This window comes from Tachypleus tridentatus, chromosome 11 (genome assembly GCF_004210375.1).
Source record: "Tachypleus tridentatus isolate NWPU-2018 chromosome 11, ASM421037v1, whole genome shotgun sequence".
Lineage (NCBI taxonomy): Eukaryota > Metazoa > Arthropoda > Merostomata > Xiphosura > Limulidae > Tachypleus > Tachypleus tridentatus.
Genome location: NC_134835.1, coordinates 51,490,426 through 51,507,570, shown reverse-complemented (window position 1 = coordinate 51,507,570; position 17,145 = coordinate 51,490,426). Strand labels below are relative to the sequence as shown.

Sequence of the window (17,145 nt, the reverse complement as noted above, 5' to 3'; positions counted from 1 at the left end):
CTACAGCTAGTTGACACAGTTATATTTATAATCTGCCAATAAGTTACTTTGAAGCTGTTCACATAAATCACAATAAATACAAATTTACTGATGCAGCATAGTATATCTTTTATAATTCTGGATTAGTATTTAATATTTAAATAGTCACATAAATACTTGTTTATTTATAATTTATAGAAGATAACCTATCACTAAACACAAAAATGAAAGTTACATGCACAATGCTTATAACTGCATAATTTGATGGATCAGGTGATGATTCATGAGAACAGGGCCATAAAAACACTACAAGTTAACTTTTTGTTTTCCACTGAAAATTATGAAGCACCAGTACTTCATTTAGTTGTTTAGATGTAGTTACAACATTGCATAACGAAAACAGTAATTCAAAAAAAATTTCTATGCAAGAGGTATTCTTTTATATCCATTTATGCATGTCATACATGCAAGAAAATAGCAGCTATGAAAGCTTATGGTTTTATGTTGATTGAGCCCTACACGAGACTCATTGAAAATATGTTTTGTGTAGTAGGATCTATTCTTTAATATTTATAAAGTATGCAAGCAAAGGCATGTCAACTGTAATACGTATATTTATTTTGTGTGCACACATGCAAGATATTGGAAGAATATATTTTGAAGGACAGATATTGTTAATTATATTTTTAATACAGTAATCTTTCCGTATCTTCATATATGCTAGTATAATGAACCATATTGTTCTGTTGAGTATGTACATGAACTTTTAAAATACCACACACATTTACTACTAGCCTATTATTCAGAGATTACATCCTTAAATTTTAATAACAAAATAGCCAAAATATTAAACAAGTTAGAGAGGATGCATATATCACTTTCACCTGGGGCATATGATACACTTAACTAAGTATCTAGTATTATCATGTTCTATTGTACTGGATATTCATTTTCATTTAGTGGAACCAATATAACACTGATGAAAGAAGAGAAAAATAAATTTATACAAATAAAAGAAGGCAGAAAAGATGGAATTTGTTTCTTAAGTTGAAAAAATATATATACATACAGGTATACCTACCTCCTAAAAGATATTTCTGGCTTACTTTTAAGAGTCATAGAATATTCACCCATATAATGTAAACCAATAATCACAACAGATTTAGACACATTACAAACACAAGATATAACTATGTATTGTTTATCAACAAGGCATTCTATCAACAAAATAGCTTGGTAAACTAATTTTTACAAAAAAAAATTGTTCAATAAATTCATTATGTAAGTTATCATACATGCTAGATATAAGTATGATGAAAGTATTCAAGTTCTTCAAACTAGTGGGAACACAATTCTTAAAATTAAAATAGAGTTCAGTTAAAATTTTTTAAACTGCCCATTATATTTATTTATAAGAAAACCCAGAAATGGAAGTCTGGAGATTCGATTGGAATTATTAAAGGTAACAAAAGTTTCATAAACATACGTATGGTAATAGAAGGTGAAAATTCTAATATGCAATTATTCAACTATTGTCATAGCTCTTGATGGAAAAATAAACAATGGTTGGTAAAAAAAAACCTAATGTAATCTAAATCAATATTCAGTTGTATTGACTCCTCCAGTAATATATTGAGGTATCATAATTCATTGTCAAAACTACTAGAGTGATCATTATTATTAAAGTTTGTATATTGAATTACATGATAAAACTCAAAACTGTCTTTTAAGTTGTATTTATTTATATTAAATTTCTTTAGAAAGTCTACTAAAATTCCAGCCAAAGCATGACTGTATATTCCAATGTTAGATACTACAAGTTGTAAGGGGCACCATTTTTCATAAATTTTTGGTAACCCACAGAAGATTCCTAGATGATTTCCTGATTGTCTAATGTTCAAACACTGTCTTTCATTAAGAAAGTCTTTCTTCAATTATAACAACTATTGTTGTAATTTAATCTTCTTTAACGAAGGACAGCACTGGAACATTACACCATGAAGAAATCATCCAGGAACATACTATGGCTTATCAAAAGTTTGTAAATATCCAACATTGGAAGATATCATGCTTTGGTTGTGTTTCTAGTAAACTTCGTAAATAAATTTACTAGCATATGAACACACCTTAAAAGACAGGTTTGAATTTTATCACTAAATTCAAAAACTGAAGTTTGACAGCAATATTCAATGTGCTAGTTCATATGTTAGTTTGGTTTACAACAGTAATTCCAATGAATTCATCAGTATTCCAAGTGATGGGTTTTTTCCTTTTTTTTTTTAAATTAAAGTTAATTAGTTTTGTTGTCAAGAAGGAATCTCATTTCATCTGCAAAGGGAAAATATATGATCAGATTGATGGCATTGCTATGGATTCTAGATTAGCTCCATCTCTGCCAACCTGTGTTTATGACTCCTTGAAATGCTATGTCTGGATAATTTCCCATTAGAATCTAAACCTTTCTATTATCACAAGTATGTTGATGCTACTTTCACTGTCTTTAAGAATTCTGATCACGTCTTCAAATTTTTATTGTATTTGAAGGGTCATAAACTTTCAATTCTGGATAATCTTGTAAATAATAATGGATAGTTTAACCCTCTTAAGACATATGGTGAGGGATTAGAAGGCATGTCATTATGTTAATAGTTTTACACTCAAAATTTTATTGAACTAGTATTTTATGAATGTATGTCAATAAACTTGGTATCAAATTGTAAATTTTAAATCAAATTTTAGTATTATACATTAATTTTTAATTTGAAAGTAACTATAAGTATTGATTTTTGTGTGTCACGTTGGTACATCATCTTGTGAGTTTAGCAAGATTAAATTTTATGATGCCTACAAAACAACATCTATAGTTGCTTATCAATTATAAGCTCATATGTGATGTCAAGATATAATAAAATTTATAGAATCCACCATATTGGTTTATTGGAATAGATATAACCCCATATTATAATTATTTTCTCACTACTTCATCTCTTGAGCTTGTAAATAAGCCAATAAATCCTACCTCACAGTGTTTTCACAGCTGGGATTCAAACAGACTCTGTAGGAAACATCTGTTTACCAACCAACATTCAAATACCAACCAAATTTACTGAACCAGCTCAGACTTTCTACAAACCCACAGCATAAACACTTTATAATACTTTAGACAATTCTCGTTGTAAACATTATACTGTCAACAAGTTGTTAATTGCTACTCCAGTGTGTTTTCAAAGCAGGAAAAGTTCTAGGGATTGTACTACAAAAGCTAATTTGATACTGATAGTGTCAAAGTACAGTAATACTTAAACAAAAATGGTGATTCATGGCTTTATATCTGTCAAGTTTCTACTTCAGCTGCTAATTATAGAATAAACATAGGAAATAGATGTAAAAATATTACATGAAATTCTCAGAAAATTTACTTTGAAGCTGTGTTGCCTGTACTGAAATAGGCAGATGATACTATTCATTTTGTTTCTTCTAGTTTTCAAGCCACCTGTTAGCAATAAAATAACTATAGAAAATAAGTGTGAAAAGGTAAGTTCTTTGAAATTTTGTGAGCAATACTAACAATGCTATACATTTAATTTTGAATTTATTAAACTTTGATTACTTACCTATAAACAAAGTCAAATATAATGTTACAGTTAAAAATAATAAGTAAAAATATGAAGCTTCACCATAAATACAAATGTTTGATATTTAATTAAAAGGTTTTTCATTTGTTTTTGCAATTTATTATTATAAAACTAACTAAAATGTAAAAAAAATAGAAACTAATTTGGTAATATAGTGAAAAAAAAATAAAACTTTTAATGGGCATATGAGGCAGCAGCTTATGTATTCGATATGGTAAAGCCACCTGTATGTGCACTGTGTGATTTTTTATTTGTGTTGCAGTATTTTTAGTCAGATTTATGATTACCTAGAAAGATATAAAGATTGTGTCAATTAAACTTGACAATTTTCAGATAGAAATATTTTTTGAATTTTGAAATGAAATGTTGCATTGTCAACATTCGGAAAGAAAACTCACAAACAAACCTTTAATTTAATAAAAATCTTAATACTTTGTGTGAAAACCTGACATTTTTTTGTATGAAAGCCTTGTACTGTTTACTAATAGTATGCAGTTTCTTTTTAAAGATACACATAAATTATCAAAAATTATACTGTGCTTATTATCATGAATAATTTTGTGGTTATGAGCAGGGTTGATTCTGCCCAACCCATCTGATACTGGCAAACTAGAATATAAAATAGGAACCTCCTACCTGTTCTATATGTCAAGATATAATAAAATTTATAGAATCCACCATATTGGCCCCACTCACTACTTCATCTCTTGATGAAGTATTATTTTGCTTTACAAGAAATATTTTTAAAAATCATACAAAGTTTAAGAAATTATCCCTATTTAAGTAGCCCAGTCATGGTACAGTGGTTGCCCTACTACTAGTGGAGAGCCACTGCAATTAACACAATGAGGGTCCATTTTGCTCTCTTAGACATCGTGGTTCTTACCACCTCAACAAGCACACATCAAGAAACTGTTACATGATGTCTTCGCATAACTGAACCACTGACATTGGAAACATCTGAGAGGATTCGGAATATATGGCTGTACCTTGCAATTTAGATAACTTTCCTTGATGGTGGCAGGTGGATGTGGTGATGTAAACATCAAAATTAGGACATTGGTCTGCATCATAATTTCATCTTTGGGAGTGCATATATGTTTTACTGCAGAAACTACTTAGGTGGAGAAACCAGCAAGAATCTATAACTCAGGGATGTTCTTCAAATTCTTCTCAACAATAACTCCTCGTGATGAATTCAAAGTAGCATGGGAGGTAACCTCAATGGGTATAACCACAATGGCCTTCACGTGTCTTGGAGTGGATGTTTCCACCAAGATGTCCCAGTGACGAAGAAGTCGAAGTTTGCTATTCAGAATCTTCATATTGTCTGTTTCTTTTCATTATTTTATTTTTACTTGAATTTTGGGGATCCATAATAAAGAAAGAACATTTCAGTGCCCACTGTCCCTACCACCATGGAGCTCTACGAGGGGAGGCACTACAATGCCAAAGAAGAAAATTGCAGCAACACCAAGGTTTTGTCAACACCATGCCTAAACACCAGCATCAGATACAATGTTCACAACAGCCGTTACGAATGTCCAACACTGTTATTCAATTGACCCTAACCCAAGTGGACCAGCTAATTGACCTTGGGGGCCCACTCCACAGTTACCTGTCTACAGGAATTCAAGGTCAAAGTGGTGTGTTAGGGTTGGACTCTCAACCACCAGGACCCTCTTGTCCCCTTCATGGGTTGTCACACATGGTCAACAAGTAGATAGATGCTCAGATTCCAGAGAAGGTAAACTGAAAAAACAGAACCTTCTCTGGGAAGTGCCATGACCACATATAGGAATCCACACTGAGGAGTCCAAAAACAAACCTTTAATGAGCCATACTCTAGTTGTGGTAAGCAAAAGTGCAGCATTTTATAAGATGCCCCTAACAATGATGTGCACCACAATCAAGGAGAATCTCCATCTACAAAATTGACACAAGCCACATGTGTGCATCCATTACTTCTGTAACATATTTGTTCAAATTTCACATACCTCAAGCAGATAGAGAATGAAAAGGGTATTTATGCTATTTCACTCCAAGACATATTGGTCAAGTTGCCAATTTCAACATCTAAGTATTTGTGTGTGACTGGGCCATCAAAAGCAAAGAAATCATTATCTTTATATACCAGATAATTTATGAAAAACATGCAAGGGAAGTATTATAAATTGAAAATGACAACTTTTTGAAAAGGGAACTATGCTGCAGGGCTATTTTAAAAAATACAAGTTTGTCAGACAGAAGATAAGACAGGTCAACATGGACTAACATTTGGTTTATTACGAATTTTATGCAAAGTTACATGAGGGCTATCTGCACAAATGTCCCTAATTTTGCAGTGAAACACTAGAGGGAAAGCAGCTAGTTGCCATTACCTATTAGGCTACTCTTTTACCAAAGGATAGTGGAATGAACTGTCACATTATAATGCTCATACTGCTGAACTAACAAGTATGTTTGGATGGACAGAAATTAGACCACATGACACTCAGATTGCAAGTCAAGTGCCCTAACCACCTGACCATGCTGGGCCTTTGTAACAATGTGATGAGGTTACAAAATCATTTTAATATGAAGTACTCAATCTCTGTATACAATGACCAACCTCAAAATGGAAAAGTGAATGTTTACTTAGAAGTTAGACAAAACCAAAAATCTGAAATGAAAGAAATTAAATCTTTACAAGTGGGTCAGTCAATATGCACAAAAACAATATTTTATAAATATTGTAATTTAAATGACTTTCTAACTAAGAGAAGGCTTAAAAGCATAAAATCTTATATAATAATCTATATTTTAACAGTATACTAATTTTAGATTTTAATTCTACAAGACAATATTTTAAAAATCTTTCATTTCCTGTAAAAAATGAACACATTTTCTCTTAGCATGTCATCATCCCTAGTTTATCTACCACCCATTGAAAAAGTATTAAATTAAACGTAAATTACTCTCTATGAAATAGTCACTGTTCAGTTAAGCCATATTTATTGTGGTCTTCAACTTTGTTTGGTTACAGGGCTATCAAATAGAAAATCAGACATCTCCTGCCACACTCTCTCTTCATAACACTATGTTACAAAATTTTTACTTTTTCTTGTTCCTGGGCAGCAAGTGTTATTTTCCAATTTCTTATACCTAAAGTAAATGGAAAAGACCTATTTTTCTCTTCAAACTTTGCTTTTGTGACCTTGGAGCGTATAACAAAAGCATGATGGGAGACTACATTTGGGGGCTGATACGTGAAAGTAATTTATGTTACAGTCGCAAATCTCGAAAAACTACACACTTCTAAACATTTTTGTATAGCTTTAGCATAAATACATGTAAATCTTGATTCATATGTTCTTTTATTCAGAACATATTTGCTCTTTTTACATAGAAAATATTTTAATTTCTAAATTTCATTATCCAGGCCACAAAAGAAGTTTGAAGAGAATAATGGCCATTATCTGTACTTTTACAACATAAGCTATTAAGAAATAACACATACTATCCAGGAATAAAATTTGTGTAACATAGTGTAATTCATCAATAGTTCACTCTTATGTTTAATTATTAATTACATACAACCAATAGAAACTCACTGTTTTCATCTATCAAATGACGTGTTGTATACTGTTATGTTTTGAATGGTGAAATATAACTTTCACCCATAGTACGCATAGCGATTCCTGCGAGAAAGTTAACGACTACCTTGAATTAATTTGTAATGACTGTTGTTGCAGAGAAAGAAAGTCAGAAAAGTTTTAAAGGGTAAGAGAATTTATCTATTTTTTTGTATGTTATCAGTCTATATTGTTTGGAGCATTATTTAATTAACTAAAAATTATTAATTGCAATACTACGAGTAGTTTTAAAAAATTAGGGTTAACTCTCTTTGACAACCAAGAGCAAGAAAGAAAAAGGATTTAATAAGGATTTTTTTCTGTTTCTCATGTTTATTCCTCATGTACAATCATATAATTATAAAAGCAACTAAAGTGTAAAAATAAATAATAATAATAATGAAATAAAAAAGTTTAATAAGGCACACACATGAGTTGCTTGTACTAGTTGTAGTAGTTTATAGGTAACATGATTTGACAGCATAACGAGAGCTGTGTGTTCCCCCAAGTGATTTACAGTATATAAGCATGTGGACAGTAGATAGTCACAGTTTAAAGGGAAATAAAACAATAATATTTAATTATAAATAAATGTATACTGTCACAAATTTAGAGCTAATTACAATAAAGTGGTTTTATATTACAATATGAAGTCATTACACAATGAAAAAAAGGGTAATTCAGATTTAATTTGATTTTGTTCTTAATGTTGAGAGGTCGATCAGATATACCAATCCCATTTTGGTTTAGGTTAGAGAAAATAACATTTGAAATGTATTTAGGAAGTCTTAAGGCTTTTGAGATAAGGAATGGTATTTTTAATTTTAACATGAAACTTACTTTGTACACAGACTATTCAAAACAAATACTCAATATATTTATGGACAAATCTTTATATTATTTTACCAAAAATACTTCATTAAAAAATATGATTTTTTGTATGTTAAAGACTTATAATATTAAGTGAATTATTTCCAAATTTTGTAAAGATATGCATACTATATCGAAAGTGAGAGGCATTAAATCTAAAAATACTTTAAACAAGTACAAAGATGTCATTTGGTTGGTCATATAGACTGACCCAATGTTGAGAGTTAAAATTGATTCACAAAAATTTAAAACACTACTTACTTGGAAGTCAAAAAATATTCTCTCTTACAAAGTACGAAAATGATGAAATAAAATCTTGCATAGCTCATTTTACTGAGCCTTTCTATATTATTTGAATAGTTTTGTGCAAAATAAACAAATTCATAGTTTTAAAATCATAAATATAGATGAAAATATTATAGTTACCTTTTCTATACATTTCTGGCAAAAGGCCACACTATACAGACCTTCTCCAAACTGACCAAAGCAATCTTTACACTCAAATTCTGCCAGATGACCACAAATGCTGCATTCTCTTGGTGCTACAGCAATTGTAACAAACAAAGAAATACATCAAACAATTTTCTTTTCACTTATTTATTAGTCAGTGGGAAATTCCTGTATATATATAGTGACAAAAAATACTGAAATTAACCATAAATTATAATTTTTACAAAACATTATTTCTGTGATTTTCAAGTTTTTGTCAAGTTAAGTGTAAACACAAAACTGCTTTTTTCAGTTCAGTTTTATATCTAAGGAATTTGAAAATCTTCACCAACATTACTGTAGCAAAAAGTAATTTTTATCTTTAGTGTTTGTATTATTACCAGTAACAGGCAAGTTTGAAAATATATCAATGTAACACCATGATAAATATATTTAGAATGATGCATAAAAATCATATACTTACAATCAGCTAAAATGTCTGTAATATCCAGATACTGACTTGGGATTATTCTTGGATACATTTTGAACTGTTTTCCAAATCTTGGCATTTGGATTAATAAACATGGAGGAACCTGGCAAGAAAATAATTTTAATTTCTACATTAATCAGAAATGCCTTATTAAAGCATTTATATCATGCAAAACAATGTTCATTTTGAGATTAACAAAAACGTACAAAGATACAAGTCACTGGAAGAAAATGGTAATAAACAAGATATATCATATAACATAAATACATTGTGGTTGCATATAAAAGATATTTCAGAGACTATTTACCTGCGTCGTACCTGAAGGAACGCAAGGACATAAGAAAATCCTTACTGGTAGTGCACCAGGATATCAGAGAGAGAGTGTGCGTGGGCGTGCATGATGGGACTAAGGAATTACCTTCTTTGATACTAGAGTATCAAAGGGTTTTCCTGATGCTGTACAAAGTGAAATTTGAAGATCCCCTTGACTTAAAGTATCTTCAAATGAAACTAATATTTTCATTTAAATGTGGTACTGCATTATTCAAGGAAATAATAAAGGTTAAAACAAAATAGAGAAAAAAAATAGATTTTACTTTTATCCTTTCTGAAAATTGTCAAAAATGAACTTACTCTCACTCTTGTTCTACACCTCCTAAATTTCAATTACTGATTGACATAAATGTAAAATTTCAAATAGTTTTACATGTTAAAACTTAAAACAATTAAAAACTCAATCTCTCACCAGCTACTTGACAAATCATGATCAGTTGTGTGTTCTGTAAAACACACTTTTCAAACATTTCATCTGGTGTGTTTTAAAATAATTACAGTTCACATTTATCCTCACACCACTTGTCAATAGAACTTTCTTCAATATTTGTTAGCAATAACTTGCTAGTGCTTAAAACATTAACTGCAATTGGCATGCTCACAAACAGGTTAGCAAATACTTTTTATTTTTGTACAGAGCTGGAGAATCAACCAGGTATTGATTATGCAGGACTACTACTTTAAGAAAGTTCCCCAACCAATGATGATTCCAAGAATCACATGCATGACTATTAGTACAGTAAAGAAAACTTCAATAAATGTAACAGGTCAACTAGAGAAGTGAAAATATGCTAACAAAGCATTTAACCATTGAAACAATTCTGGGAATAGGCAGAAAAATACTAGACGTACAGAACAGCACGACTTCTTAAATTTGGTATGCAACTGCATTACTATGTACACTACACATGCTATGCTCCCAAAATGAGAGAAGAAATATATATTTACAGAAAATGCAAAACGTATTCATAATACTGGGTAAAAACATTTCAGGTTAGTACTTTCAAAATATTACACTAAAAACTTAGTTTACTTAACATCTAACACTAAAATTGATAATTGGATATCATTGATTTGAATTTTCTCTTAAGGCAAAGTGTTTTATATATACTCTCTCAACAGACACATCACTGAATAGCCAAACTTTTACCATTTCACTTGTTAAAAAGGGAGAATTTCCCTGTAACAGCTTGAAATATTATAGTAAATATGAGAATTACAAATGTATTTATGTTATTAGAAAACAAAGAAAAGCATCAGTACTACATTTATGATATAAAATAATTTTCAAATGAGTATTATATTATTGAATGACCAAATGCATCAGCATGTCAGCAAATATTCACATACAATAAAACCAGTAAAATTTTCTGGAAATCTCATTGAACATGAATTAATTATAAGCATCTTGAATACCTAGTGCAGTCATGCAATACTGATCATGACTTTCGACAAATTCTAACTTGAACTCGTACATAACTAAACATACTGAGGCAAAACAATGCTATCAACAGTCTACCAATCTTCTTAGAAAAACAAAAATTTGGGAACTGAAAAGATGTTTTCATCTTCTATAACTTAATGATCACTGTAAACAGATATTATGTTGTCTCCTTCCAAAAAAGTAGAACTCTGAAGTATATCCTTGTTCACACAAAAGTAATTTACAGCCCACCAAAAAATTGTTGTCCTCCATGCAATAAAGTTTACTGTCAAGCCTGCAAGTTCATAAAAAACTAATGACTTAATCCTTGACAAGCATAACGAAAGAATCTTTAAAATTCCCAAGTAAATTACTTGTGTAATACAAAAAAACATTTACATTATAGTGTAAAATATAGAATCACTAATATGCAGGACATACCCAAACAACTCTTAGTGAACATTTCAACAACCATAAATCTTCTATTAACACCAAAAAATACCTCCATGTTGCTCAACACTTTAACCAACATGGTTATACCATTAATGCTATTACTCTCATTGGCACTGAAACAGGTTTCAAAACTAAAGCTGATAGAGAGATAAAAGAAGCTTACTGGATCACTAGTATTAACACTGTTCAACCTTGTGGAATCAATCTAAATCCTAGAACCAGTGATCTCTCATCATTGGTTTCTTCTTTGTCAAAAAATATTTTTTTCTTGGCTTATTTGCTTTATTTGTTTCATGTAGTGTGAACCCTAACTTTCCTAAAATAATTTGCCATATCTGTTTGTAGAAACTGATTAACTTAACATCTATTTTTCAGTCAAACTCAAGGGGTCACCTTTATTTTACTTAAACATTTCTTTTTTAACCATTTCTAAAGCAAAATATCCTTAACACCTTTCTACATAATGCTCTCATCACCAGCAACATTGTACTAGAAATAACACACACAACAGTACATGGAAAAACATACTGTGCATTTTATGGAAGACTACATTACCTTTATGACATAATTCAACTCCCTTTATATGTTACTCACTCGATTACACTGCCATTCCTAGTTTGACCATGAAGAAGAAAGGTCCACCTTGTATCAAGACTTATTGAACTTACCTATTTTTCTGACATCATGAGCGTACTGCTAACAGCAGCAAAATAACAGTTTCACTAACTCTGACTGATGCAGCATCTCAGAAATACACACACAACGTTTATTATGAACAGGTAAATAAAGGAATAACAATTGTAGTCAATTCTGCCTGAAAATACTGTCAACAGTAGCAAATGATCCAATACACTAATTTAAGTTTACCCTTAGCAAAAATCATTAGCACTATTCTAATGTTGTCATAAGTACTTTTTGTTTTTAAATTACAATTCCTTATACTTTTATAATCTCAGGATTTAGATTGTTTATTTTTGAATTTTGAGCAAAGCTACTCAAGGGCTATCTGCGCTAGCCTTCCCTAATTTAGCAGTGTAAGACTAAAGAGACGGCAGCTATCATCACCACCCACTGCCAACTCTTGGGCTACTCTTTTACCACTGAATAGTGGGATTGACCATCACATTATAACATCCCCAAGGCTGAAAGGGCGAGCATGTTTGGCACGACGAGGATGCGAACCTGCGACCCTCAGATTACAAGTTGTACGCCTTAACCCACCTGGCCATGCCAGGCCACTCAGAATTTAGAAGCAATAAATGTGGTAAAAGTATGTACTCATGGTCATTCACACAAGAACATAACAGTGCCAAGGGCAAACTGGGTACTGGCACAGTATGCACAGTTTAGGTGGTTGCTGACATAGCAAGTGAAAATGATGATGGGTAAAGTTAAAGAGCATAATAAACTAACATGAAGACTGCATATTCAAATGAGAAAAACTGTGAAAACAATATTTCTGGAAAAAACACCTAAAATGTAGTCTTTAACTATGCTACACATTTGGCAATGTAAGAAATATAATGATATTTAAAAGTAACCAGGTGCAGATCTTTGAATTAAGAAAATACAGTACCTCTTGTAGCTTGATGTCAGAAGTAAGAAAAGACTGATCAAATAACTGTTGAACACTTGGCAGGACTAAGTTTTCATCTTTTTCAACAAACAATTGGTAGAAGAAGCTCTCTTGGCCTGAGCTGATGACAAAAAAAATAATGTTTACCAAAATCTAACAAATAAATAATTTCAAAGTCAAGAATATAGAAAAATGAATAAAAAATACCAGATGGCAATGATAGCAAATAGTTTAAACAAAATAATTTATAACATTATATCACTTTCTTAGGAATAAACATTTGCCTATCTGCTCTTTTATGCTAACAGTATTTTTGACAATATGTCAGACGTTTTTTCTTCTAAACACCATGTGAGTTGACTTTCATAAATGTTTTTTTCTTTAAAAAAATTACTTCTGGTAATTGTTAATTTTTTTTATCCTTTGCTTACAAAATGGGACTTGTTTAAAATTTGGTACAATGAAATAAAGTATTAAAACAAATTTTTACATTAAATATACTTATAGTAAGGTTGTGGCACTGACAATCCAATAATTTTCATGGTTAACAGCTTACACAATTCCCACCACCACCACATGTACAGATGAATTATGACAAGAATAGTAAGTTTCAGATGATCAACTGGTACCATCGTCAGAGGGGTTTTGTTAAGCTACTAATGTCTTAAGTGGAATCCCAAAGAAAGCAGCAGATAAGAAACAAAATGTAGGTCTTATCGCTCTTCATTACAAGATAATCAAACAAAAAAGAAATGGAAAACTTCAATCATGCATTGCTTTCTTGTGGAAGAAATAACCTAATTAACTACAGGACATTGGGCTAATAGGTATTACATTAGAGAAACAAACAAAAAATGTGGCTTACTGCAAGACTTTTAAGTATATAATGCATTCACATTACGATCACAAGATTGTATATTACTTTACTGATTAATAATTATCAGAATTTTTTATTATTTAATTATGACTAGATTTAATTTATTTATCCCACCTCAGCTTAAGGAATGGTTCAGCTTTTAGGATCTGTTGAAGAAGAGAATTCAAGAATTCTTCTGGATCTAAATGAAGAAAACCATTTTCATATTTCAACCAGATATAAAATATGCATAGCTTATCATAGAAGAATGAATATACATGAAACAAGCACAAGGAACATTTAAATTTACAAGGTTAAGAATTTTCTATTTATAACAAAACTGCATAATCTAAATCAGACAGAGAGGAATTTTTGAAAACTTATAGAATGTCTTATGTTTAAAAACAAACTGTTATATTTGTGTATTGCAGTTTTTACTGAGAGTAATTGTACCTTATAATAACAATATAACAGGTACAAATGTTATCTGTGGAACTACTTCCTCCATCATAAGAATATGGTTATGCACTATTGTTCACACTATAATTTTAATTATAACAAGCTTTTGTGAAAAGCAGTGAAGTCCTCCTTAGGGTGCCAGCTTTGTAGAGTTTCCGAAGACTATCCATTTTATTAAGGCATTGACCTAAGACCAACTTAACTAGGACAAAAGTACAAAAGCCAAATGGAGAACGTAACAAAAATATATTCAAATGATACTGTTGTGATTCAAGTTTTTTCAGCCATTGTTCTCAGAAAAACAACTACTGATTTTGAGATATGGGTGGAAACTTGTGAACCTTTGAGTGGTTAGTTTCTGGCAACCTTAAGTTCATGTTTGCTATATTTTTTAATGGCACCAGGATATGTGTATAGCTTTATTAAAGTGTTCTTTTTTTTTCTTAAGATAAAAGGTTCTCATTCATAAACACAGCCTCCACTTTACACAAATGATGGCACTGCTTCAGTTTGAATACATTCAGCAATACATTTAGGATATTCAAATGAAAAAAAAGTCCTTCTTTAAAGCACTACATTTTAAGGCTTTATATTATGTTACTGTTCCTTCATAGAACTGATTACTTTACATAAAAATGGCAATGACAAATCACCCAATGTGGCACAGAAATTTGCCATGTCCAAATATACAGGTGCTAAGCATATTGCCCATGATATCACATCTATAGTGGATATAACAAAATAGCATACAAAATACAATTATACATTTAAATTATAATTTTCTAAAAAAAGCATGTTTTTATGATTAAAGAGTGAAAATGTTACTTGTTGCAACTGTTACCATGATTTATATAAATGGCCTAAATCTAAGACAAAATATCAGTTCATCCAAAACATCTTTTATAACATAAAGCACCATGCAATGTTTTTACATCTGAAAGTATTCACCTGCTTCTTATTCAGGTTCTTTTATATCACACAAACTGAGTTACCCAGTAAAAACAAGGGTGTAGGGATGGATACTATGATGAATATGTTAAAATCCTAACTTTCACACAATATCTTACTATAGTATTCATTATTACTTCATGCAAAGGTCTGTCTAGAATTTAAGAGCTCAATATGTACATACTTAAAATATGATATATACCATGTGACAGTCAGGGTGACTTTGTGTGAAGAAGTAGCAGCCAAAAAAGTGGCAGTAGAAGTGCTTTCTTTTAACCGCTTTCAACACCTATCTCTTAATGTCCTTCCATACTGTTTCATATTAATAATTTAGTGGTGGTCATTGGCCACAGAAGTGCTATATGAAATGAAGTTGTAAGGTCATAAGTGAATATAACTCAAGAAATGGCTCTTCATGTGAGCATTATGGTGGCTGTTCTCATAAACTTCATTTATGTGTTACTGCTATGGTGGTAGTCCTTTTTTCATTTTATTTCTCCACAAAGTGCCAGTACACTCTCTGATGTATACAAGATATTTGTGTGCCATCCCCCAAACTGTGTGTATGTTGTGTCACACAAAATTTCATGTGTTTTCATATAGTAAAGCTACATCAAGCTATTTGCTGTGTCCACTGAGCAGAATCAAACTCTATATTTTATTGCTGTAAAGCCAAAAACTCACTAGAATCTCATAAGAAAATTTAATTTAGTTTTGTTTTTACAATATAAGAATTTGAAGATGTATATGAATGTTGTTAATGTTAACGTATGTCAAAGATAACAAATGCTCAATAACACAAATAATGGGGATGGACGGGTTGTGAAGCCCAGCTAAAATGCCCCTTGTCTCAAGTCATCATTCCAAAAAGTGTGGTTGAGATTGGCCCAGAGACCCGTAAGTAATGAGACAAGGAACTAACAGACAAAGATTTGTGTGTGTGTGTGTGTGTGTGCATGTGTAGATAGATATAGATAGATAATTTGAATGAAATAAAAAATTAAGTATACCTGTTCCAAGAATTTAATTTTATGATTTAACAAACTACAACATTACCATAAGTTTAAACAAGTTTCAACCAATTACATAAACATTTCTTAAACTGTTTTGCAACCTTGTAAATTGAACTAGAATCAAGTAGTATGGCTTACAGCTGAAACTAATTTCCTACACAGATTTATTTCTATCACAAGAATTAAATTTACTTTAATTTCTAAGATACTTTTGATCTTTATATTTTTCTCTTAAAAAAAAACAAACTGAATGATCTGTCTTAATTTTTTACTATAGCTATTTCCAGCAGAACGTATTACGAAACACAGTGCACCAAATAAATTTTTAATACTTATTTGAAGCTTTTAGTTGTATTTCAAATGGTGTTATTGCATATTATTATTTATTAAAGCTATTTATAGGAAATATTTATACCTCTTTTTGCACTGGAAAAACAATTTAATCCATAAATGGCACCACTGGAACTATACTTGAATAGCTTACATCCTCCCACTTTTCTTGTTATATACAGAGTATTCAGTTATCTTTGTCTTAATAACGTTAACACAAATACTGACTCTAACTGATGTAAATATGAACATCAGTCTGAAAACAACATCAGAATCTGAACAGTTGCTTTACATTATAAGTGATTCTTAAATTTGCAGAGTAAAAATATCTAATTATTTTCATTTACATTGGACAATTTAATGCATACCTAGTTGGCAGTTACTTTTTCTTTGATATATGTGCTATTCCAGAGTTCCATATTAAGACACAAAAATTTTGTATTGTGATTGTTGAGGTTGATTTTCTTGTCTTTATTTGCACCTTTAGTTTATGAGTATCTTTTAAAGCAGTAAATTTACATGCAATTTTTTTGTCAATTTCTTTTGTTGTGAGAGTGGCATCCTGGTTGGAACTCTTTCAATCTTATCTGTCCATATACACATCCTTGGTAAGGTGGTTTCAATTTCAACATCTTGTGAATAATATTAATCTGGTTATTTTAACTTCTTAATGGACTACCTACCAACATGACTTCTCAATGACCAAGATCATGATAGCATAATCTGAGATTAAACCT

At 30.8% G+C, this 17,145-nt stretch overlaps 1 protein-coding gene across 5 annotated transcripts in view; it reads right to left on the bottom strand.

The window, feature by feature from the left end:
* Positions 1–17,145, bottom strand: part of LOC143232142 (ubiquitin carboxyl-terminal hydrolase CYLD-like) — an 89,933-nt gene that overhangs the window by 21,296 nt on the left and 51,492 nt on the right. For all 5 annotated transcript variants that reach the window (XM_076467237.1, XM_076467238.1, XM_076467236.1 and 2 more), the window contains 4 exons: positions 13,794–13,860; positions 12,803–12,923; positions 9,012–9,120; positions 8,525–8,640 (listed from right to left, as the gene is read on the bottom strand). In XM_076467237.1, coding sequence (XP_076323352.1) covers positions 8,525–8,640; positions 9,012–9,120; positions 12,803–12,923; positions 13,794–13,860 — 413 coding nt within the window. The remainder of the gene's footprint in view (positions 1–8,524; positions 8,641–9,011; positions 9,121–12,802; positions 12,924–13,793; positions 13,861–17,145) is intronic.